This window comes from Teleopsis dalmanni, chromosome 2 (genome assembly GCF_002237135.1).
Source record: "Teleopsis dalmanni isolate 2A chromosome 2, ASM223713v2, whole genome shotgun sequence".
NCBI lineage: Eukaryota > Metazoa > Arthropoda > Insecta > Diptera > Diopsidae > Teleopsis > Teleopsis dalmanni.
This window is the reverse complement of record NC_051847.1, coordinates 143,067,178-143,094,235: the sequence shown is the minus strand read 5'-3', so window position 1 is coordinate 143,094,235 and position 27,058 is coordinate 143,067,178. Positions and strand designations below refer to the sequence as shown.

The following is a 27,058-nucleotide window of genomic DNA, read 5'->3' as shown; positions in this document are numbered from 1 at the left end:
GTATTAATAATTAATACGCTTCATATCTTCTAATGTGCAGAAGATTACCTATTACCGTTCTTAAGGCATGGCAGGCCTTGGTGAACTACTGTTTCTAACAATTCCTAAGTTCAATTTTTTCAAATGTGAGGTAATGGTACCCCAATGACCTATATTTATTTTGTAAACATCATATATTATATCATCGATCTATTTTTTGTTAGCCTGCATCTATCACATCGTCCACTTGATGTTAGTCCCTACTTTACTATTTCCATAGGGTGCATTCTGTGTATATATCTCAGTTAAGTTCAATGTTGAGACTTAGTGTATTTTAACATATTCAGTGAATCATTTTCACACCTTGAACTTTATTATATATTAAACTTGGGAATAGGAATAAATGGAGTACCAGCTCCCAACGGAGCGGAACACTGCGATCAAATATGTATTGAACTTAACACCATTGTAAAGTAACACTATAGTAATAATATTAGTATTTCTATGTTATGTATTATAAACTAGTTATAATTAAACATGATATTTGATCTAACAAATACTTTATTATAGAGTAATTTATTTCTTATCTGGCGTAGAAGTAAACATTTTTAGTTTCTTGAAATTGTTATTCGCCAAAAGGACAAAGTCTATGGGTTCGACATCTATTAATACTCAATGTCGTTGCTCAAAATTCACTTATCTGGGCCAATTTTTTGCACATCACAGCTTAGCTTTAGATTTATAATAAGTGAGAGTAGGTCATTGTGATGAAAAACCTTTTGATTGCATTAGTAAGTTTTTCATTAAGTATACAATAGAGTGCAAAGATCGATAGTGAATGTTGTTGTTGTGGTAATACATAAAAATCTATCGTGCAGATAACGTGAAAAAACTATAAATACATATACATGAGAGGCTGTAGGTAGAGTATGGTAGTGTAGAAGGGTGGGAGATTGTGGTAGAATTTTAATTGATGTCATTCTGAGTCAAGGTGGAAAAACGTAGACAAAACTTGTACAACAAAAGTGCCATGTTATTTTAAGGCGTTTGATTAAAAAACGCGAAGTTATTACCTTTAATTTAACAAGTACAACGGGTAAAGCTTGACCTACAGTCCAATATTTATATATAAACTTATAAAATCAACAAATATACCTAAAATCACTGATAATGGGTTCTACCAAATAATATTCTAAACAACTGTATAGTAAGCTATTTCAATTATTAAAAAAAAATTTACTACTATACAAAAGCCCTTCTAATTTATTTTAATTTCCAATTTTTATAAGCATAAAATAACAGTTTTAAAATATATATTTGTGAACAAATTTAATAAAATAAATAAAAATTTAGTTATAGTTTTATGATTTTATATCAGGCACTCTGACCTGATATATAAGCTAAACACTATTCTGCCACAGCACTTCTGTAAACTACTGGAATCGTGTATTGGCGAAAGGTACTATCAAGTTAAACTACTTGACGCGTATTCACAATTACATCCTATATATTGCGGAATCCATCAGGGAAGTATACTAGGCCTATTGTTGTACCTGTTGTACACATATGACTTGCCACTGGGAGTCAAGTTGTATTATCGAAACTTTTGCAGATGACACGGTAATAATGGTTACAGGTCCAAACAACAAGGTGTTTACTACCAAGGTACAAATCGCTCTACAAGAAATTGAACAATGGACAAATAAATGTAAATTGACTGTAAACAGATCAAAATCTAACCACGTAGACTTTACTAACAAATGAGAAAATCAAATTCCATTATTTCTAAATAGCGTTCAAATTCCGGTTGCTAATTCTGCGAAATACCTGGCTATGAGTCTAGATGCCAAAGTGAGAGCGAAGAAACACGTCAAGAAAGAACTAACCGAGCTACTAAGTATTAGATATAAATAATTAACTTGGCTTATTGAAAGCAGATCTAAAGTATCTCAGCAAAACAAACTTATGATATACAAACAAGTCTTCAAGTCGGTGTGGCTCTATGATGTCCAAATTTGGGATGACTAGCTCAGATCTATATGCTCACCTTAGATAAGTAGCATTACTTGTAATATTAATTAAAAAATCTCTTGTTAGTCAATATGATTAGTTGTTGTTAATTTAAACTCTACACTTTGTTTAAATATTATAAAACAAAAAAAAAATTATGATTTATCAATAATAATCAAAATGCATACAAAACACTTTAGCCACAATTTTTCTTGATTACATTTTTATATAAGTAAATATATATATATATATATATATAATATATATATATATATATATATATATATATTTAATAATTATTGCATTCGCTCTCTAAAAGAACTGCTGTATTGCTACTTATATGAAAGGCGGTTCCATTATATTGTGTATAGCGTTTTTTTTTTTATTAAGTAACCACAAACAAATCGAATGTAATACAAACTCGTGCACGCTTAGGGTATGAAGATAAATAGAAACAAATTATAACAATCGAATAATTTTTGCTACGGTTTTAAAAAGTCTTATGTCTACGTGACTGAACTCAGGCAAATCAGCATATAAAACTCAGCAACAAGAGAACAGCAAGAAAACTGCGACAACACTAAACGCGCCGTCATCACCTATCAAACATAGATCAACAGCTTGCAAAAATGATCGTCTGCCCGCCTATAATGGGCCAATGCTTATTTGCAATTATTTCGCCCGAAAGTGCTCGCAAAATAAACTCATAAAATATTTCCGAAATGGCATCAGCTGATTGCAACCGCGTTCACCCACAACATTTCACACTTCTCCAACGTTACGTATCAGCGCAGTGCCAAATGAACTCATAGAAGATAATGGCCTGTAAGTGAGCTGCTCTATAGCTGCAGTAGTAAATATCTGAACACAAACATCTGAACATCTGAACACCAATTTTAATTGATAATAATTATTACTTTAATGGCCTAGAATAAAACCGTAATAACAAACAAAAATATACTCACACAAGTATACTCACACAAGTACTCATAATCGAATGACGCTAGTATAAATTTCATGCTGTTAGCAATGTTAGCAATGCGGTATCGCACGTTGTCTGCTAAATTATTTGCCACATGACCGTTTGTCGCGTGACGTCGTAAAGCAAAAACAAAAAAAAATGCAAAACAAAATATTCACGAAAAGAAGAAAGCAAAATGAAATTATTAAATAATTAAATACATGCACCACATGTGGGAAAAGTAATGAGTGTGATTTAATGCTTGATTTAAAAGGAGAAAAATATAACTCAAAATTAGAATTGATAAAATTGAAGAGTAATTTTCGTGTTTTATTTTTAAAAGAGTAAATCTAAATAACATATATTTAAATCTATTTTATTTATAGATTTATTAATATAATTTGTATTTATAGCAACAAAATAAAATAAATTTAAATTAGTGTAGGAGGAAATCAAGTTTTTATTAACCTTTAATTAATTGTTTTTGTTTAATAGGCAATAAAGAAAATGGCATTGATAACAGGCCATATACATACTGCATATACACTCACACATACACACTCATGCACATTAGATATGAATCTGTGCAAAGCGGGAACACAAAGAAAAAAACACTGACATAAGCGATTATATGCAGCAAAATTTTTAATATAATTACTTGCACCCTTACATATATATATATATATGTGTACACATATAAAATATAAAATAAAATAATATATACAAAATATAAGTTAAATATATATTTTAACGTATATATTTATATAGACAACACATATAGTATTTTCTTTGACGTCATGTATTTTTATGTAATTGCTATTAAGTTTAAACATATCATATCTTATTAGAATATTATGGTATATAAAATCAAATTTAACTTACCTAAATCTGTAGTTAATATTACTATAAGTTATTTAAATTTTGAAATTTACTTTAATATGTTTATCTCATTATTAATTTCACAAAATATACCACCTATTCTTTATTTTAATTTAATATATTTATTTATATAATTAATAATTTTAAGATATTTTATATATATATATTTAAATATATTTTATTCCATTCTTATATATCTTGCTTTATTTCATGTTTTCTTATTTTGCTTCTTTTCAACTCCTTTGATTTTTTTTAAATCTGATTTATATTATTTTATAATATTTAAAATAAAAAATGCAAATATATTATTATATACAAAAAAAATATTTATAATATAATTTAAACATTTTTATAATTTTAATAATTATTTTATTGCATATAATTTATTTAACTTAGTTTTAATTTAGTTTAATTTATTTTTATATATATATTTTTTGATTTATTTTATGTTTTATAATTTTAAGATATTTTATTTATATATTTTAAAATATATTTATGTCTATTTTTATATTTCTTAGTTTATTTCATGTTATCTCATTTTAATTCTTTTTAACTCGTTTAATTTTTTTTTTAATCTGATTTATATTATTTTATAATATATTAATATATTTTAATAATATACAAAATATAAATGCATTTTTATTTACTTTAATAATATTTATAAAATAATTTGAACATTTTTATAATTTTAATTATTTTTTTGTTTTGCATTTAATTTGTTTAATTTAGCTTTAATTAAGTTTAACTTATTTTATTTTCATTTAATTTTGGTTTATTTTTATGTTATTTAAATTAATTTTTTTTTATTTTTTATTTTATTATTTTTCTTTTAATCTATATTATTTCACTTTATTTTTTAATTTTTGTTTATTTTATTTCATTTTGCATCATTTCACTTTACTTTTTTTTTTTCATTTCAATTTATTTCAAATCACTTTATTTTAATTAATTTTTCTTGTATTTTTTTCATTTAATTTAATTAATTTAATTTAAATTTATAAACTTATAAACATTAAGTTAGTTTTATTATCTATTATATCATTATTGTCATTATATATATTTTATTTGTTTGATTTGATTTTATTTTATTTTAATTTTCTCGATTTCGTTTCATTTGATATTATATTGTTCTAATCTATTTCATTTTATTTCATTTAACTGATTTAACTTGATTTAGTTTAACTGAATTTAGTTAAATCTTTTTTATATATTTAAATATTTAAATTAATTTTATTTGGTTCAATATAATTTAATTTGGTTTATTTAATTTTGATCTATATAAACTTATTGAAGTTAATTTATGCATTTTTATTTATATTTTGACATTTATTTTCATTCAAGTTTGTATATTAAATTTAACAAATTTAGTAGAATTAATATTAATTATGTAATTTAATTGTTTTTTTATAATGTTGAATATTAATTTTTCTAATATTATTCACTTCATTTTGTTTTATTTATCACATTTTTTTTAGAATACTTTAAGTTAAAATAGTTGTTATATTGTATTTACTAACAAATTTAAAATTAAAGTTTAATCTTAAATTATATTTCATGTAATAATTAGTTTTTTTACATTAATTTAATTTATCTTTAAGTAATGTCAAATGTAAAGTTTTTTGCAGTGTACGTTGCTTTCAGTAGTTCAGTTAACACTTTCATTTGAAAAAGCCGAAATATAACACAACAAATAACACGAAAAATTTTTTCATAACTGGAATATTCTTAAAAAAATTTCGCAATTCATTTATTATTTCTCGATAATATATATTAACTGTTAACTAACTATAGTTAGTTAACGTAAGTATAAATTTACTGTTCTATAATCATAATTATTTACTGATATTAGAAAAATTTGTTAAATAATATTGCACTACAATTGCACTTCAATTTCACATACATTGTGACACAAAGTATAAAGGTTAACTAAAGAAAAACGAATAAGGACTTTGCAACCGAATTTATACGAAGTGAGGCATAAATCTCTACATAAATGTCTACATAAAAAGTAAGCGAAATAAACATCATTTTACAATCATTCTGTAAAGGTAACATAATTAACGTGGGGAAAGGAAACAAAACCACAAAGAATAAATGTTAAGTGAAATTTGCCAACAACATGCGAAAGTATCAACAGAACTCAAAGAAAGGAGTAAAGTAAACTGCGCAGAGCAAATTTAAAACAAAGTTTCTAATGAAGTACAAATAATAATTTCAATTCATTATTATTAGTGTTCGTAGTAGAATATAAGAAAATACATAATATTTTTTATTATACAAATACAAGAAAAAATGCTACACTAAGGATACAGCGACAAGTGGATCAGAGTAATTATTAAAATAATGCTTAATATTGTTAAACAAAATCAAAAATTTTATAGTAAAAGAAAAGTCAGTATATTTACTTCTATAAATTGTAGTTCTAAATGAAATCATTGTCAAAAAATAGAATACTTAACATACTGACCAAAGTACCTGAATAGAATAATATAGTATTGTATTCAAGAATATAAGAACAAACATAGGACAATATTCAAAAAAAAAATGTGAATAAAATGTTCCTATCATCAGTTATAAGGACTTCGTCAAAAATGTTGTCATTTTTGAAAAACTGATATTCTAAATACTAAATACATTTAAGGTAATATATATAATTGTAATATATATAAACAATATGCCTTATATTGGTTAAAAACGAAAATGTGGCAAATATGTTAACATTCTCAATGTTAAAACAGAATTCCATAAATCAATCAGCAATTATGCAAAACAACATTCTTATGTACTATTACAAGCAGCTTATGTTAAATTACATTAGTTTAAACTCTCCTGCATATGCCGATCAGTTCGAATAAGTTCGGAAAACGGTCGTGTTTAGTTCTTCATCTAATAAAATAAATTTAATTCTTTTGTTTTATATTTTAAACAAATATTTTGTAAAATATATTATTATTGTAGTGTTAAATAAATTCAGTAAAGTTTTTTTTAATTTGTGTTTTAAGTTATAATAAAAAGTAACAGAATAAAATTAAATTTTATAAAGTGCTTCCGTATTTTGTGCTTTTGGTGTGTAAAAAATTTTAAATTGATGCTTCGTGTTGCGGTAAGTTTGTTAAAGAAAATATTTATAAACAATTATTTAAATGTTTTTCGTTATAATTTATTTCACTTAAATTATATTTATATGTAAGTAAATCATTTATGTTAAGTATTTTAATTTCTTATAGTAATATAAAAAATATTATTTTTAGTATAATTTCACGAAACATATTAAAACAATCTAAAAACAAAAACAAAATATACGAGTATACAGTCCACCATCTTGTGGTCGTTTTGTTGTTGTTTAAATATCGTCATTACAGTGCGTATTGGCATTAGCTTTTATTAATCAATGTACAATAACAATTATTCTGAGTAACGATGCCACATTGTTTCTCTTGTATTACAACGTATAGGTTGAACTCGTTTTAAAATTTTCCTTTAGTGTATATAAAGGGTCATTTACTCATTAAAAACTTACAAATGTAAGTATTTCGATTTGACGATTTGTAATATCAGCTTTTATAAATTAATATTTTTATTACAAAAAATATTTTTCTTATTATATATTTATTAATATTAATTTATTAATACTAATATATTTTTATAATATATTCGTATTTATTTTATATTTTTAATATATTAATATAATATCATATAATTCAATATAATATTAATATAATAAATATTAAAATATTACAAAATATTTGTTCGTCGAAGTCTTACTAAAATAAATAACAATTATTTAATATTTAGAGAGTTTTAACTTGTATATGATTTTAAAAAAATTTTTAAAACTTTATGAATGTTGTTTCAAAAAATTTTTAATATACATATATATTTATAACGTTTATAAGAATGTTGTTTTATGAGTATGTATAAGTTATATATATATGAAAGTTTCATATACACAGCGTTTTCTTAACTAAATGAGAAAAATTCCGGAGGTACTGTTTTGGTCATACAAAGACAAAAAATTTCCTATGTGAAATATATACACCTTATTTAACCATCCACATCGCTTGTCAATATTTTACTATTAATATATTATTTTTAGATAATACAACTTTTTTTATTACCACATATTATAAAACTCTATTTCGAAAATTAACACCACCTGCCATATAAAAGTAATATTTTTTGACTTCAGAAGAATTAAATATTTGCCTGATAGGGTTAATGGTTACCCTAAAAATTATATTAATTTTTTATAATAGAACTTTTCTTCATTCATCATAAATCACTATTTTAATATTCACAGCTTACACCATCTCTCAATATTCCTCTTCAGCATTTAAAGTTTATTTGTTGTACATATCTTAAATTGATACTATTGTCTTTGAATAGCGAGAATAGTTTTCACGATATTTGCTTTTAACCTGAAATATGAAATCTTAGTTTTAAATATTAAAATATATAATAATAAGAATTTTTTTATATACTTTCACTACACATCACATCTGCTACCCCAAAAATTATTTCTTCTGAAAAAACGCTGAGATATAATAATGATTGAAAAAGTTTATTGCCAGAGAAAATATAATTTTGGAAATTTCATATCCAGCTCTTTCAACTTTTTCCTTCAAACGGAACTTTGCGTTACGAATATTTCGCGTAATTAGAATATGGTATACTTTTACCATCGATAAGTGCAGCTTTTGATATAATTCTCATTTAAGTAAAGTTTATATGAATTTTTATGTTTCTATTCAGTTCGATTCGACATTATTTTGTTCCGTTTTTTACACAAGAAATAGCTTTTGTGTGGCAACATACATCGTTTCATCCACAAAGATGTAAACGAGACACAGGAAGCACTAACATTTCCAAACATTGCAGTGGCATAAGCCACTGCAGAAAAAAGGTATATGTATTATATATAGAGCAGAGGTTCAAAAATACTTTCTTGCGTACTCCAACATTGATTTTATTTAACCACGAATATGCATTTCCATATTTGAAACAGACAAATCTTTCTTCAGAATAGGATGTGATTATCGCACAAAATTAATTTGCTGTATTTCTGAAGAACAGCTTTAGAATCAATCCACTGTGACATAATTTATCGAATGCCTGTAACACGATTAAGGAACCTGCTTATCCAACTTTTTCTTCAATGAATGTTTTTTAAATTGATAAAATTTATTGTTTGTACAGAATATTTAGAGAATTAAAACAGTTTAAAATTTCTAGATAGTTCTTATTATTTTTTATAGCTGACGTTTCGAAGTGTTTGATTTATTGTTGTGATTAATTGTGCGTAGTTAATAAGTAGAGAGAGTGAGCATACGAGGTTAAGAGTCTGATTGCATTTAACTTGGCAAATGGTAGCATGATTCTTATGACTGTTCTGTGCAAGTAATACACAGTCTCCAGGTTCTTAATATGATATGTCTGAGGAAAAAGTTTTTTTTTGTGGGCATCATGAAAGTAATAAGAATTATATAAAAATTTAAAGACTGTTTTAGTTCTTTTCTTTAAAGTCTTATTCTATTTTATATACTATATCAAAATCTTGGTTTATTGTCGAATACTTGGAACTCGCATTGATGATGATATATTTTTAGTTGCCAATACTCAATCAATCAGTCAATCAATGTTGACTGCATTTAAGAGTTATTTTATAGAGCAGTGCTATCGTGCAGCTATTATCAGATTTCGAGGTCATAATGACTTGACTAATTTTGTAGAATCCTTCTGCTCAAAAAGTACTCAAATTTTGTAAATAAAACACACAAATTTAAAATGTTATTCCAAATTTATTTTATCTCCTGCAAAATTTGATCCTTTTGAAGCGATTCACATATGCCAACGCTTAACCCAATCTTCCATACACTTTTCGTAGGCCCGAGCAGGTATGGCTTTTAGTTCCTTCAGCGAATTCTCTTTTACCGATTCAATCGACTCAAAACGCTTACCACGAAGGGGCAATTTGAGTTTCGGGAACAGGAAAAAGTCGCACGGCGCCAGATCTGGCGAATATGGTGCCTGAGCGATGACAGTGGTGCCGTGTTTGATCAAAAAATCGCGTACAATAATAATTTTCCATAGTAAAAATCGATAAATGTACTTGAGGTAGTCTCACATTAACAGCTGCTGTAAACAAATTAATTGACAGATGGCGCTCAAATTACCATATATCAAGTACCATATGTCAAGAAAGGGTTTACAAACATAACAAAAAAATTTGAAAAAGGTCTATTACTTAAGGAGTAGTTAACGAACAACAAAATCCGGATACTTTTTGAGCACAAGGTATAATATCAATATTGTTACATTTCAGATCATTTATGGATTTATTTTAAACTAAGGTTACAGTAAAATCTATAATTTACTGTGGCATGAGCCCATTTAATGTTTTTTGATATTTACCCATATATTATTAGAACTCAAATGTTACAATCCTATAATTTCAGAACTTCTGCGTAAATTAACTGTCAATAATTTCCATCTCAATAAAGTATATAGAAATTATATTAATTTAATTTTAATATATGTTTATAAATCGACATATGCGCTTAGGGCTTTCAATATCAACATTTTAGTTACATACTCAGTTTTATACATATTGTATGTTCTCATTATTAAGAGTTATGAAACAGTTCATAATGAATTATAAAATTACTTTCTTATCACTTCAATTTATATCTATTTATTTTTGTCTTTTAATATAAACTTTATTGTGCCACATTTCCATCACAAGTGGAAATCTAGGACACACACGCCAAACAATCTATTTGTAATCGGCGTAAACTTTCGCTCTTGCGGTACAACGCAACGTATGCGTAATTTCAAGTTCAATAATTTATTTTATTTTTTACTTTACCACACTTGATATTTTATCTTTTATTCAAAAAACAAAAACAAAACAATTAATAAATAGTTTGTTTTGATTTAGTTCATTGCTCGTGATTGATATCTGTGTTTTTCATAGAATATGTGTATATATATATGTAAATAATTTTTGTTTATAACGAAATGAATTTATTATGTTATTGCACTATTTTTGTTAGTGTTTGAAAAAGGGAAGAGGTGAGCTAAATTTGAGCAAACTCATCGAGGGTATAAATTACTTTTTATTTAATATAAATTATTCCATATACTCTACAAAGTTTATAAACTAAGTATGTTAAAATATGTAGGCACAGTTGTTTTATTATATTTTTTGTGCTCCCACAACAGTAATTCAAAATAAAAGTTCCACGGCCAAAAATTTGCGAAATAAAATAAATGAAAATTTTGCGATTATCATTCAAATCTTTATGTGCGTGAAAATTTGCGCATTTTTATATAGGAAAAAATAAATTTTTTAAATATTTAGTAACGACGAATTGAAATTTATGCTACATATCTGAATTTATAAAATTTTCAAAATTAATTATAGAATTAATTTTTTAATGTAAGTTGATCCTTTTTTTCGAGTCAGCGCAACTGGGCACTTTTACTCTTTGATAGCTGGTGGTACTACAGGGTCTCACCCATCTCATTGACTAATTTATGTATTGCCTATAAGCTTTATGATTATTCAGTGATTGATCTAAGATCTGCGTACCTCCCCGTGCGGAGCGTGATTACTCTAAGATTAGATAGTGGTAAGTAGGATAGCCTGTCAATTTTCGCATATAACTTCAGGGCTCTGTCCCTTATGTATTTTTTGATCGGGTCTATTCTAAGGTCTCTTAGCATGTCGTTTGTGCGGATGTACCAAGGCACTTTGATGAGCCTTCGGAGAGCCTGACTTTGAGCGACTTGTAGCTTTTGTATTTTTTGTGATATATATATTTTAAAATATAAGCCGTGTGCGAGTTCGAGTAAATTGAGGCAAATTGAAATTTCCTAGGGATTTCTTGAACTGTACTTAGATAAATATATAGTTGTTTATTAATTTATTGCACTTATTTATTATTTTTGGTTAAAAATTTTTAAATTTATTTATTAAACATCTAATAAAATTTTTACAATGATAACACCGAATTTACATAATTTTTATCTAATTTACACTACTTGAAATACTGGTGAATTCCAACATTCGCTGCCATGCCGACATAATTTACTATTTCTCTCAATTTAGCATCAACTTACTCGAACTCGAACACGGCCATAATATATATTTTATATTTAAGTATTATATAATAATATATTTTAGTATATTATAATAATATAATATATTAGTGTTCTAATTAAAATTTAGAATATAATTAAAATATTTAACACAAATTAATGTGTGATTTTTTATTTATAAAAATTGTTTTTATAATTTTATTGATCGTAGTAAGTAAATTACTGAATATAAAATGAATACAAAATAATATTAATAATTTTATAAAGACGACATATCAATAAACAATGTGTAAGTATTATAATTTGTGCAGTAAATCTAACTAGTAACTTAAAATGTTCAAATCTCTGAAATCTAATTTAATGTTCAAACAAAAGCACTAAATTGAAAAAATCTAATATATTAAGTGTAAAATGGTTCGAAACACATTTTACATATCTTTGAACAGATTTATACAATATTTTCTATAGTAATTTTTAAGCTTAATGGAACTTTTATTCGTGTTTTCGTCCTTTTTTTTTCGAGGCAATTTTATTGTTATTGGTTTTGTTATCTATTTTATTATTTCATTTTTGAGCGTTATTGAGAAATAAACGAAAATAGAAGCAATAACGCAAATGCAAAAACTTAGTACAAAAAAAAACAAATTTTGCACAAACAACAATGTTGTCTAATGTATCATGAAAGTCTGCTTAATTATATAAAATTTAATAATATGTAATATAAATAATTATTAATTATCCAATTACGCATTGAAATGTTATCAATTTATTGATTTGTTACAGAACTATTTGTATGAAAGGTGGACTTACTGTAAGAGAAGAGTAAGTTTACTGAGTGATGAGAACAATCCCTGTGTATATTTTTTATTAGAAACACAATACTTGTGGATTAAAATTCTATTTGCACATTCAAACTGTATAAGTAAAAAATATTCAATTTAATGTGATTAAGTATTTGATATATTAAGTTTATTATGACCCAAGTGCTTATTAACTATTTGCAAGAATTTTTATATATATGCCATACTCAGACCTTTTCCGCTTTCGATTATTCGGTACTTAAATCTACTAATAGTAATTAAATATCATTATTTAGCTTTAACATTTGATTAATTATTGCAAATATTATTTAAAGAGACTTAATAAATGATAATATAGTTTATAAAAAAATATATAATATAAGTTCTATTCACCAATTTCGTTCTATCCTTGCCAATTTCGTTACTGCACATTAATAGCATTAATATTCAAATGATAAATATATATAAAGTACTTTCATTTCAATAATCAATACAATAATAATTGGTGAAAATGTAGAAAATGGAAGGGTTTTTAAATACTATGCGCTTAGAATACATTGCCTCACGATCATTGTACAATTATTACTGTTCACACTTGACAGTCAGCGTGGCATTATAAAATCTGTCAAAGTTATCACTTTTTTCTACTGGAAGTACAAGTTATACTTAGTATGCAACATAAATCTTAGTATGAATAAATATATATTAATAATAATCTAATAATATTTTAGAAACTTGAACTATTTTATAATACTTGTATTAGGTCTTTATTCCGGTAAACAATTCTTCATCTACGCCAATTATTTTTTCCTAGATTATTTATTTGATGTCTGCTAAAACCTAGTAATGTAAAATTTACATATAAATGCTCTTAATTTTGTTATTATTTAAGTAGAAAGTCGCTTTTTTATTTATGATTGCTTTATTCCCTAGTAATCTAGATAGTGTGGTATTATAACGGAGCAATTTAACATAAGAGTGTTGGTACCCAAAGATCTGAGCAAATATCGATTGTAATATTACCAAATGATATTAATTATAAATTAATTAAATTAACAACAAATTTTTTAATAATTTAAAAATTTAAAAAACTTAGTTTAATTAGATTTTTTTCCCAAAAGAAATACGTTTATTTTTAAGAAATGGTAAATTTTATTTTTACAAAAATATATTCCATCGTTAGCTAAGACTTTCAACCATCTTACTTTCTGTTTGTGTTTTGTTGCGATCCATTCAGGAAGTCACATTTTGACTTTTTCATAGTGTCTGAAGTACAAGTAGTGGCGTGGATAAGAACAAATATTAATTTGATGCAGAACAATTAGGTGAATATGCACCATCTAGTAAAATTTCTCATCTATGCCAACATCTCGCCATCTCTAGGGAAATCCATAAAAAATAAGTTATGTACCCAATATAATTGATTTGGGAGTACATAGTAAAAAATTGATTTGAACATTTGAAAAATAATCATTAATTTCAAATTAAATATTTTAAAGACTTCAAAAACAAGTTATCATAAGAAGTATTTATACATATTTTTATATATTATGCTTGATATATATATATATTAAAAAACCAAATATATAGTGTGATGAACTAAAATACCGAAAGTAGTGTAGCACAAAACTAATTTATATTCAGAGCAAATACGTAATATGCGATGGCAGGAATGCAAACGTACATGAGGGGCAGGAGTCATAAATGATTAGACGGAAAAGCCAATGAACTCTCTTATACACCTCAAAGTATATACATACACCCACTAATACATTTTTACGAAATTTTATAAATAAAATTTATGCGTACTACTCTCTTATCGCGGCGAAAAGGTATATTTACGCAAAAAGAAAAATGTTTATTTATGTTTGTTTGTAGATCTGCAAATTCACACAAATTCACACAAATACTTGTGTTGTTAGCAGAAGTCATTTTTATTTTAGCAATGGTATCAGGTGATATAAGTCCGCACACGTATCCGTATAAGATACGCATATACCCACTAAAAACACATATTCTGCTTTTTATACCAAAGAGGCTCATGTCAAAGTCTTCTTTTATGTTTTTGAGGGTAGTGGATATTTTAAACACAATGAACTTTGAACCAGTTCAAGATTTCATAATAAAAAAACCATAATCATACATATTTGTATATATGTATGCACATACTTATTTGAACATTTTCATTTTGATTAATAAAAAAGTTTTAAAAGAAATATTCGAAATATTTGTAGATTTCAAATTAGTTCAATGTGAACTTGGAATATGAAACTAAGTATCTTATTGCCCCCTGAACCTATTTAAATAAAAATTTATTGCCACTGCTAAGTCATAAGAACACAATCTAAAAATTATATTTACATACATATTTTTCACAATATTGGCATACACTGTTAGTTAATTCCAAATGTAATTAGAATACAAATTATTTTTATGCATAAATGTTGCATCTGGAGTTTTGTAACGGCTAAGTCAATTATATAAAAGTTTTATATTCACATAATGGCGTTACAAGTCTTATACTCACTTATTATGACATTTAACCACAAGCAGTGGCCATATAAACTCATCCTAAATTAAAGCCAGTCATGCCTGGAAAATGCACTTCGCAGCGCCATTGGTCTGCACGAGTTCCATTACAAGTTTGTCAGACACCAGCCAAGAATGCCGTATTAAGGCGATTGGTAAATAAGGTGCAACGAATTGTTGACATTTCCGACTTAAAATCTGAAATTGATTGAAATGTGGTAAATTGAATTCAATGACGCGTTAGTACCGCTCAGGCGGCAATGAAAATAGTGCTGCACTGATATTGTTTTGATCTTGTTAATCGGCATTAGACTTGTACGAATGTCGTCTTCAGCCTCATTGCTGTTAATCTGCTTGTTTTGCTAAATAATTTTAGATCAGTGCAGATTATTTCCATTAAACTCATCCAGAAAGTAAATTTTTAGTTGGCAATATTTTTAGTTATTTATTAGAGTTGCAAAGTTGTTTGTATAATGTGAAATCTAGCAGCTCCATACTTATCCTGGCTTAATAGAATTATTACCATAATTTATTTTTATTAGTTTCACACTAGCGAACCAGTTTTATGAACTGTAACAATTCGGGTTGTTACGATCAGTATCACATAATTTATGGCATTGCATGATAGTTACAATAAAATTTATCTTGTTATAACTTCAATATCAAAAGAATACTGTATATATATAAATAATAAAAAAGTTAGCAAATCAAAGTAAAAATTATTTATTTATTAAAATTCCATGTATAATTAAAGAATAACAAACCAATAATAAGTTGAGCAAAATACACATTATACAAATAAGTAGGACTGCAATGTGCTTAACCAGGATATTGAATCAGGTGTCGTTATCCTGATTTCTGGTTATCGGGCAGTTAGTTTTGAGCACTCATCAAGAAAATGATCAATAGTCATTCAGGTGGCAACGTGAACATGTTGGATCGCGTTTTATGATTGCTGCCTTGGTTCTTGTTGTTAATACATGCACTTTATTAAAAAAGTATTACAGGTTCTTTCAGACTTGGATTAGGTTTCTTTCGGATTTTAGATTTCAGCATACTAGGCCAGCTAGCTTTATAACATTTATAGGCTAGCTAGTTTATAATATATTTTAACTAGCCTATGAAAATGTACGGAGGTGTGGGTAATGTATTATTACATATGCATATATAATTATGTCACCCTGTACTTTAATTCTTAATTCCTTGTTCCCATTAAATATTCATTTTATAACATTGTTATGATTTTTAATTTAGTTTAAAAAATCCCAAGCGTGTTCGTCGAGCGAAAAGCTATGTTTTTGTAAAAGAGTGATTATTATAATAATGTATTATAAATTTGAAGTAGAATTAGTTGTTGATGACAATAATTAATAAATAAAATTCAGTAAAACTATAATTTTTAAAGGGTTAAAATATAATTAAAAAGTGTAAAATTGAATATTCTACTTCTTGATATTTGACACGTTTGCAATTTTAGTTATATGGTAAATTATATGATAAATTTAAATAATATTAAAATTTTCCAATAATTGAGTATTTCACTGTTAACATACATTTCGCTGTTCCTGCTGATACGAGTGCTGCCAAGGCATTTGCACACAACAAACTAATCAGATTACGCATTTTGGGTCGTTCAAGCAACTGATTAACATCAAAATGCAAAATTTTATTTTATGGTAAGTTTTTGAATCAACTAAGCAACTAATCAGTTGCCTGAATACCCCTATTATTTTTGCATTTTCTTTTTGAGACATCCTATGCTCATAGCGCCGACACTTGGTACTGGCAACACTATTAATCAAATTTTTACTAATCTGAGAATCTCCGAAATAGTTGATTCTCTGCTTAGTGTCATTTTTGTATGCAAATTTTTGTTGTAATCATCTACTAAGCAACTAATCAGTTGCCTGAATACCCCTAATATATAATTATATTAGAGGAATACCCCTAATATATAATTATATAAGGGGTATTTAGGCAACTGATTAGTTGCTTAGTTGATTCAAAAACTTCATATAAAAAAAATTTAGCATTTTGATGTTAATCAGTTGCTTGAACGACCTAAAATGCGTAATCTGATTAGTTTGTTGTGTGTAAATGCCTTGGCAGCACTCGCATCAACAGCAAAACTGAAACGTACTTGTGTTTGCAAAATTGTTTACACACAATTCAAACAGCTGAGAACTAAAGTTCATTTTAAGTTATTATTACAACACTTGGTATTGGTAGCACTATTAATCAAATTTGTACTAATCTGAGAATCACCGAAATAGTTGATTCTCTGCTGCGCTTCATTTTTGTGTGCAAATTTTTGTTGTAATCAACTACTAAGCAACTAATCAGTTGGCTGAATACCCCTATTATATATGATATAAAAATAATTTTAAGTTTTTATTTATATTTTTTTGAATGTATTACATGTATTTTTTCCCACCCTGTACTCAAGGTTTTCGTAGTGTAGTGGTTATCACGTGTGCTTCACACGCACAAGGTCCCCGGTTCGAACCCGGGCGGAAACATTCCTTTTTGGATTTTTTTTTGTTTTGGTTATTCTGTTCTAAATATTTTTTTTTCTAAATTGCTACTAAAAATTACTTAAATAAAGTCTTTTTGTCTTTTAGTCTTTTAGAATTAAATAAAATACGTTTAAAAAAAATATTTTTAATTACTAATTTTCTAATTCAAAATTATTACCTGAATTTTATTTTTTAATATGTATTGTTAATAATGTTGTTTTTTGATGTAATATAATGAAAAGTTCTTGTCTAAAAAAAACCACAATTATTTATATATCCACCACATTTATTAAAATCTACATGACAACTTCAAAGACTATAAATCTAAACTAAAGAGCGTCTACATCATAAACAAAGTGAAAGAGAGTAAAGTAAAAATAAAGCACGAACCTATAAAAAATGCTTGAGATATCACTGTAACGGCGTAAAGTGTAAAATGGTTATTAATATAATAGGACTCAGCTCCTTGCGAAGTTGCAGTCTGCTATGTTTGCAAGATTGATACGCAAAGATTTTATAAACAAATCCACACAAGATACGGAAATTTAATTATTTATTTTTAATGTAAATATTGTTGTTGAATACTTATCATATAACGAGTGACGACTAACATTAGGAAGCAGTTTTTTTTCTTATTTATTTGAATATGTTATTTATTGATAGCAAATAAAATTATATCTGTTCTAAAATTAAATGTTTTAAAAATATTTTAAAATTATTTGAGCTTCATAAAGTTTATCAAAAAAAGCTTTTAATTTGTATTTGTCTAAACAAAAATTGTATCTGTTACTTATGAGTTTATACAGTCCATCCATATAGGGGATGTAGCTCAGATGGTAGAGCGCTCGCTTAGCATGTGAGAGGTACGGGGATCGATGCCCCGCATCTCCAGAAGTTTTTTTTGTTTTATTTATCTTTTTTTTAAACGTAATTATTTAAATACATGTTTTTAATAAATTAGTTTCTTAAAATTTTAACAATTTGGACTTAGCTCAGTAACGGATAAACTTCAACGCTTTAGCTTTAAGTGTAATTTTTATTTATAACAATTACTGATTATATATATGTTAAGTGATAAAACAAGATATGTTACAAGGTATTAGATTATGTAACATGGTTATTATTTATAATAATCATTATTTATGATAATAAAATATTATAATTACGATTATTGCATTATGCTTGGAAGTCCAAATAAAGTCTAAGAAAATCAGTTGGGTTGGTAATAAAGCACTATAAACTACTTAGTCTATATCTGTATAAATAAACACACAAGTGCCTCAAATATCGTTATTGAAAGGTTAGAACTCATTTCAGACGACGTTGGAGTAGTGTTGTAAGGGCTGTAGTTTAACCGAAAACAAAAACTATAAAAACTGTTTTTATTAAAACATTCACATAGGCCATTAAAAAACGAAGTCATAGTAATTTTTATTTAAGATATATAATTCTGATTATAGAATAGTAATGAATCAGTTTTAGAAAAGTTAGAAGAATTTACATTCAAATAAAAATTATGCTTTTATTACAAATTAAAAGTGTTTAGGTTGTTTGATGAAATTGTATAACATAATTGTTGATTTACTAATCAAAACACTTGAAAATAGCATCAGAGAAATATGGTTCAAGTTTCTAGGTTAATACAGAAATTATAATATGTAATTATGTATTCCTTCGCAAATTTAATAGCATACAATTTTCAACAAAATTTTATTTACCTGTAAGCATGAAATATTCTAATAAGGTTGAAAACTGATTTTAAAGTCAATAGTAATTTAATTGCTGCTGGCAGTTATGTATAAAATATTTAAGTGAAAGAGATAACATTCACACAATAAATATTCTGAAGCTAATCAAATTCAATTATAATAATTTAAAATAGATAGAAATAATTATTTAATTTAATCAAATTCAGGTTTTTATCTCAATATTATGCGAAAATGCAAGCGACAAATGCACAGACCGCCACTATTTCAAAGCGCAGTTTGACACCATTTAAAGCTGTCTTACAAATGTTTTAATCGTGTTATCTGCGAAGTGAAGCTTAAGACGCCAGTCGATTTAAATAAATTTCTATAAACATTTAGCATAGATAAAAAGTCATAAAAAGCTACAAAACTGGCGACTTTATTGACAGTATGATTTATGCACACGTGGTTACAATGTTAGTATTAACTAAATTATAAGAATTTGATTCTTACACCAATAAAAAATTAAACAAATATTATTACAGAGAACAATTATAAAAAAAAGTGTTCTTAAGCACACTAATATTCCAAAATATATGAAAGATATTCACTTCTACGACTTTACTATTTCAAATTTTATTCCTTGTTTTTGCATCTCTTGAATCAGTGTTGTTTTGGCAAATGCAAAACTCGCTGGCCAAACACCACCGCTAAGGAAGAAAACTTTCATATTTTTTATTGAATCAAATATAATAGGTATTACCTTCCTGGCATTAGATTACTTTGACTGAGTATTGTTTTCGCACATAGCAGCATTATAATACTAGCCAGACCATAGAATGGATCAGTGCCCGAAACGCGTGCTATCAACTCTTTATTTGGTTTCTCTGTGATGGGTTCATCACTGCTCCAACCTTTTGCCTTAAAGGTTAATGCAAAATGGTGTCCTTTTCTAATTGATTCAGTAGGGCCTTCGTGTGAGATCATACCCTTTGTGTAAAATTTGGGATGCTTTAAAAGCAAATTGCGTGTACATTTACATTGAGCCATCAGTAAGATAGTAAGAAAACGGAATGGTAAGCAGAATGCAGAGAAAAATGAGCTATCAAATAAAAATTAATAAATATTATTTCCAATTATTCACTTCAAAGATTATCACATATTCATGTACAATACTTTCTTAATATCTTTAATGTTAATGTTATTGTTTCCATAAATAATATTAACATTTACTTACCGAAAACCCACATATGATTCAAATTGTATAGGCCGTTTATGCTCTATTTTGTGTTGTAAACGTTGGGCCCGTAGTATAAGAGCTCGATCAGTTTGTGGAAACGGTAGAAAATAACTACTTAGGCCAGCTGTCTTGTGCATAAACGGACTAGGTAAATATTTTTGTAAAATACGATATTCCACTATAACAATTTATTCTAAATGTTAACTTACTTTAGCCATAGTTTGGGTCTTAAACTGGGCAACTTTTCAATAATAGATTTATTTATTTTATTTTGTACATTCAGCGATTTTCTAAAGTTGTCGAAAGCATAAACAGCGCTTTCCCAAGTACCATAATGCAGTAAAGGTTTCGAACCATTATCAAATGTGTTCTCCCAATACATTTCAATGGAATTAATATCACCTACATTAAAATAAAAATATTAGTTATTTATCATTTATAAAGCAAGACATTGAAAGATTTCTTAACTGGATACCTATTTAGGTAGCAATTTGAACCAGTTAAAAGAACTATATATATTGCGTATGATACATGAAAACTTAAAGCTGTCGTTTTATGAGAGGATCCATTTAATAGAATTTTCGCTGTAATTTGTTTCTTTAATATAACTGTTATAAATTTTCTATAACTGTTATATATTCTCGTAAGTCAAATTTATTAGTATTAATATTTAAAAATGAAGTTATTAATATCATATCGCTCTTAATAAGCTCATAAATTTTAGGAGTCTCCATTAAAACAAATGTTTAATTTCTGGTTTGTAACCAACCCAGAAATTGGTTGTAATTTCTGGTTACAACTCAGAAATTAAACATTTGTTTTAATGGAGACTCCTAAAATTTATGAGCTTATTAAGATACTGCATTTTCTACCAATAATGCATCTCGTCAAGTCTAATATGCTAAACTTTTTATCTACAATTGCAAGGAATGTGTAATTAAAACGGATTTCTTACATAATTAAAAAGGATTAGATCCTCCTTCCACTTTACCTAAATCTATACGAATTGGCCAGCTTTTTTATGAGAGAACGATTTTGAGGAGACGATTTGTAACACGTAAAGCTCTGTTAATATTTCTCTTACCATTCTAAAGCGGACATTTAGATAGTTTAGCAAGACTGTTTATTTTTTTTATTTTATAGAAATGGTAAAATGGTTAAAAAGTTAAGTAAACATAAGAAAAAAATTGTAAAACGCACAAATCTTAAAGAAGAAATAGTTTTCTAGAAACAAATGAATAGTTTATTTTGATAATAGACAAAAAGAGTCCATCGAGTTTGAAAAAGAGTTCAACAGTAGAAAATATTATGGTTTATATTTTTTTAACTGATTACGATATACAAACAAGCCAAAAAATATTTAAATCTGACACAGGCGATGTCACCAGATTCACCATATTATTAATATGATTACTGAGTTTTAAATTATCACTACAACTGATGCGTATTTTGGGAGTTGCTGTATCCCTAAAAATTACTCAAAAATTCCATTCATCACAAACTTGTCATTTAGCTTGCACATAATTTATTTCAAAAAACATGTGTTTAGACTAATAAATGTAATGAAATGGACATTTTTGTTTGGAAATCAAATATGACGGAAACCTATCACTTCCAGTCCATTAATTATATGCGGGCTAATAAAAGCAACATAAGGACGATAAGGCGTCTCTCTTTAGTAGAAAATAGCTAAGGTTTTTGACAAATTATTTGACAGGTTAGCATAGCCTGCGTTTTATCCTTTAGAAAATGTGTGTGGTCGGGGAAACAAAGTGTTGACTCTACTTTGAGATGGATGAGACCTCTAGTCGCATTGTTTGTGTTTTGATCTCGATTAGTAGGAGTTTATTGGTCCGGGAGTTCATATTTCCGTCTGATGTGAAGATACCCTTAACAATTAAGACTTTAGTCTTCATTTGAAAAGCGAAATGTCTTTTGTTCAGTAAGAGTAGCATATCAGTATAAAAGATCAAGCATAGCCAAAGAACTCTGTTCAAATGGAAGCCATTACCAAGTATACATGTTTATATTTTATGCTACTGAAATCAACAAGTATTTCTAACTTGTTTTCAGCTTCATATTGATTAAATATTAAAAAATATTTGTTGTTGTGATGCATTATTGAATACTTGTATTAAAAAATACTTTACGATTATATAAGTAATTCAATGTTCATGTCTAAAATTTAGTAAATCGTTTAGGTGGATATCAAATCTTAATAGAATTATATACATATGTATTTTTATATTATTACTGTTTTAATAATATAATTGGCTATATTTTTTAGCCCCGCATTTCAAAATTAAAATTGAAATATTTAAATTCTACAAATAATAATTTTATAAATGTTTGTTTACTTACCTCCAAAATTTTGTTCAACGTAAACAACTCCCATTTCTGCCGGTATCGTATCAAATCCACATGCCGACACTACATAAGTACCTTTTTCTTGTGCAAGGTCATGGTAAACTTCAAACATTTTATCAATAAATAGTTGTTCACCACTAAGATCAATATGGTGGGTACCATTCTCGATACATGCTTTTACGACAACTTCACCATAGAAACGATAGGGGCCACAACAATTAATTATTAACTGTATTTTAAAAAAGTTTTTCATTTCATAACAAATTAGAAATATAGCATTAACACACTTACTTTGCACTTTTTTGCCATTAAGTCTAAAGATTTTTGATCACTAATATCAGCTATAACCACTGGTATATCATTTAAATCCTGTTTAAGTTTACTACCAATATCTGAGAGTACTTTTTTTATTTTTGACTAAAATTGACAAAATATTTTAATTATTATTTGTTTAATTATATGTAACTTTGTCAGTTAAACTTTTATATATTTTATAATAATAATTTTTATAACCTATTTATTATTCAAGTTTACCTCATTTCTTCCCGCCACACCCCATTGAAGGTCTTTTAATAAATCTACTGCATACTCAACAACTAATTCTCCAGTAAAACCGGTTGCACCAAAAATAATTGCATCCAATTTTTCCGACATGTTCAATCAATTTAATCAGCAATAACCAAACAACTTTGGGTTAAAATTCATACTAAATATTCTATTTTGTAACTCACCTCAATGAAACTATCGTAGATAAATACAGCACTTATAGATGATCAATGTGCAAAAGTGTGTGCTACATTAGAAAAGCAGGTAATTTAAGTAATGTCCTATATCGACATAATATACAGCACAATGTTTTCATTAAGTTTTTTGTTTTATATAAATTTTAGTTAATTATTAAGTAACGAAATTATTTCCTCATATATGTTGGTGATTGTTAATCAATGATAACTACAAATGCATGTATGTTACATCCATCGCCCATTACTATTTCAATCTTTCAAAAGTGCCGACTGTAGTGTACAATTTTATTATTTTATGAATATAGATTAATTTACAATCCCAAAACAATGACTTGTAGTTTTTACTAAGATTAATATAAACCCAACAAATATTATTAGATTTTATTTAAACTTTTGAAACAGGTATTTGAACGTATTATATTGTATAAAATTATTACTGATTTGGAAATAATTTTCAATTATACAGTGGTGGACTGAAAAATGTTTACCAAATTTACATGTTCGTATTTTTAATCTTGAGCTTACAAAAAATAAGTTTCATTACAACGATTTATCAAAACACGTTATTAAGGTTTAAAGTATGAATAACTTTTAATTGATATGGTTATAAGTTATATGGCATGTGAATCAAAAGTAACGAATATTAGAAAATTGTGACGGATTATTTTTGTATATTGGCTGTACTGCAAGAAAAATAAGTGTTAACTATTAGGTAACTGCTTAGTTTGTGTTTATCTATCGAAAGAGCACGTCTACATAAGAAAACTAAAAAAAGAATGCAACTCTAAAATTTAAACATTACAAACAACTTTATAACAACAATGAAGTTGTCTTGTGTAATATAGAAATTTGTTGTATGTACAAAATTCATTTAAATAATATATAAGTCAAAATGATTTTATAATTATTGTTGAATATTTGATTCATATTATATCCTTTTGGATTGTTAGTCTTTACAAAGCAATGAAGACAGATAACTAAAAGTTATTGTTTTATATACCTTATGATCAAAAAAGAACGAGAATTTAAAAAAAATACAAAATTTTATTTTTTAATCATTTTCTTTACTATCGCCTTCAAAGTACTCTTCTCTTCTCTTCTTTTCCATACAAGTTTTATAGGTCGCCGAAGATACGACCGAATTCTCTTTTATGGCCTCTAGGTACCAAAACACGTTCCTCGCAATGGCAATTTGAGTCGGGGCAAGAGGAAAAAGTCACACGGGGTCATATCTGGATAGTACGGTGCTTGGTTGATGATATTCGTGGAGTTTTTGGCCAAAAACTGCGACTCAACCAACGCTGTGTGAGCCGGTGCGTTATCGTGGTGTAAAATCCATGAGTTTTCCTTCCATAAATTGGCTTCTTTATGCGCATGGCCTCACGCAAACGACGCATAACGGCCAAATAATACTCCTTATTAACCGTTTGACCGTCCGGAAGGAATTCATAGTGCACTACACCACAAATATCGAAGAAAACAGTAAGCATAACATTAATTTTGGACCGACTTTGGCGTTCTCTTTTCGGTTTCGGCTCACCTTCGAAGCACCATTCGGTCGATTGTTGTTTGGTAGACATGTCAAATTCATAGTCTCATCACCAGTTGTGATGCGTTCGATGAATGTGGGGTCAATGTGGAAATTCAGCTTTTTTGGCACCAGCCGAGAAGCGACGCGTTTCAAACCCAAAACTTCAGTTAAAATGTGTTCGGCCGATCCATCAACAACATCCAGCGATCCAGCCCAACAACACTGCAATTTCTCTAATCGGTTCACAACGATTTTCCAACACGATCTGCTTCGCCGATTCAATGTTTTCTTCAGTAACAGAAGTTGTTGGGCGGCCAGGGATCTCATCATGGTCCAAGCTTGTACGACCGTCTTTGAACCTTTTAAACCATTCGTATACTTGTGGTTGCGACACACATAAATCACCAAATGCCTTTTTTTAACATTTTTTTAACAGTTTCGGCACATTTGAATCCATTTGAAACACAAAATTTGATGCACGCAGGTTGTTCTAATTTTTGATCCATTATATGTTAAAAATCGCCACACGATAATTTTTCGACTTTTTGTATAGACGCCGAACAAAAATTAATTGTGCGATATGCGTTAAACTTTGACAGAATGTGTATAATAGTGTTGCCAGTGTAAAAATAAAAAAATTTACCAATTGGATAAGCGCGTGAATTCAAAAATTAAAATTCTCGTTCACAAGGTATAACCAAAAACATAGAAATATAAAGACATGTAATTTGCCTCTGTTAAAAAAATCATGAATTCTGAAAAGGTACACGCAATGGGAAAAACATGTCTGTTCAAACATATAAACAATCGAACTTTTTATTTTATGTATGATCAATGCTATTTTGTTAGTGAAGTCAGCAATCAAACCAATAGCGAATATGTTGTATTTTGCTTGGACAAAATCATATAGAAAAAACTCTAATATAAGAGCAAATGCACACATAGCTTCTAGTTCATGCGTATGTAAGTTTCTTGGTAATTTTTTTCTACTCTTCTTTTTATTGCACACTTACTAAATATATATATGCATGGGTAGGTGAGACGATATTTTTGAATGTGATGATTGGATTTTGTTTGTGTGCTTTTTTTTTCTTAAAATATATGACTGGCTTCGTGTGCATGAAATGCACAAGTCTTCCAAATTATTTAAAATTTGATTTTTGCTGAAATTTTTTAATAGCTTCATACTAAAATATGATATTTGCCTATGACATGATGCGAAAACACCGGAGTAGCGCAACCACAGTTGTTATTAGTGTAAATTCTCTTAATATGTTTGGCTGTCAAGACTCGGCTATGTCATACAGTAACAATAGTTGTATGAAGAATATTCATAAACACCATATTATACAAGAATTGATTATGTTTTATATATTAAGTTTTTATTATTATATTCTTATATCAAATACAATACAATTATTAACTAAATTTTATTACTTAAATTATATAGAATACAACTATAAACCTTAGATAACTAATTATACATTAACTTAAATTAACTAGAACTATTAACTAAATTTAATTGCATATTACTTATAACTGTTTAAAATGAGTTTATTTATTTAGGGTGAATATTTTTGTTTCATTGCTAATTTTTCTAAACATTTATAAATAGTATATTTCTTATTAAAATTCAAATTTTTGCAATTGTTTTTAATATGCTGGTAAATTTTGCACTATATTAACAAAATCAACGATAATTTTTTTATAATAGT

The 27,058-nt window shown here is 27.1% G+C and overlaps 1 protein-coding gene and 2 non-coding genes across 3 annotated transcripts; 2 read left to right on the top strand and 1 right to left on the bottom strand.

Annotated features, from left to right (window-relative positions):
- The first annotated feature begins 17,704 nt into the window (after positions 1 to 17,704).
- Positions 17,705 to 17,777, top strand: Trnav-cac. Its single transcript has one exon. It is a non-coding gene; the product is annotated as a tRNA-Val (tRNA).
- An 815-nt stretch (positions 17,778 to 18,592) lies between these two features.
- On the top strand, positions 18,593 to 18,665 carry Trnaa-agc. Its single transcript has one exon. It is a non-coding gene; the product is annotated as a tRNA-Ala (tRNA).
- A 1,372-nt stretch (positions 18,666 to 20,037) lies between these two features.
- LOC119682725 (saccharopine dehydrogenase-like oxidoreductase) lies at positions 20,038 to 23,762 on the bottom strand. Its single transcript, XM_038096219.1, has 7 exons — positions 23,604 to 23,762; positions 23,361 to 23,486; positions 23,064 to 23,298; positions 20,912 to 21,104; positions 20,700 to 20,846; positions 20,226 to 20,564; positions 20,038 to 20,172 (listed from the first exon to the last, which is right to left on the bottom strand). The coding sequence occupies exons 1-7, from the start codon at positions 23,721 to 23,723 to the stop codon at positions 20,076 to 20,078; spliced, it is 1,257 nt and encodes a 418-aa protein (XP_037952147.1). The 5' UTR covers positions 23,724 to 23,762; the 3' UTR covers positions 20,038 to 20,075.
- Between the last annotated feature and the right edge of the window lie 3,296 nt (positions 23,763 to 27,058).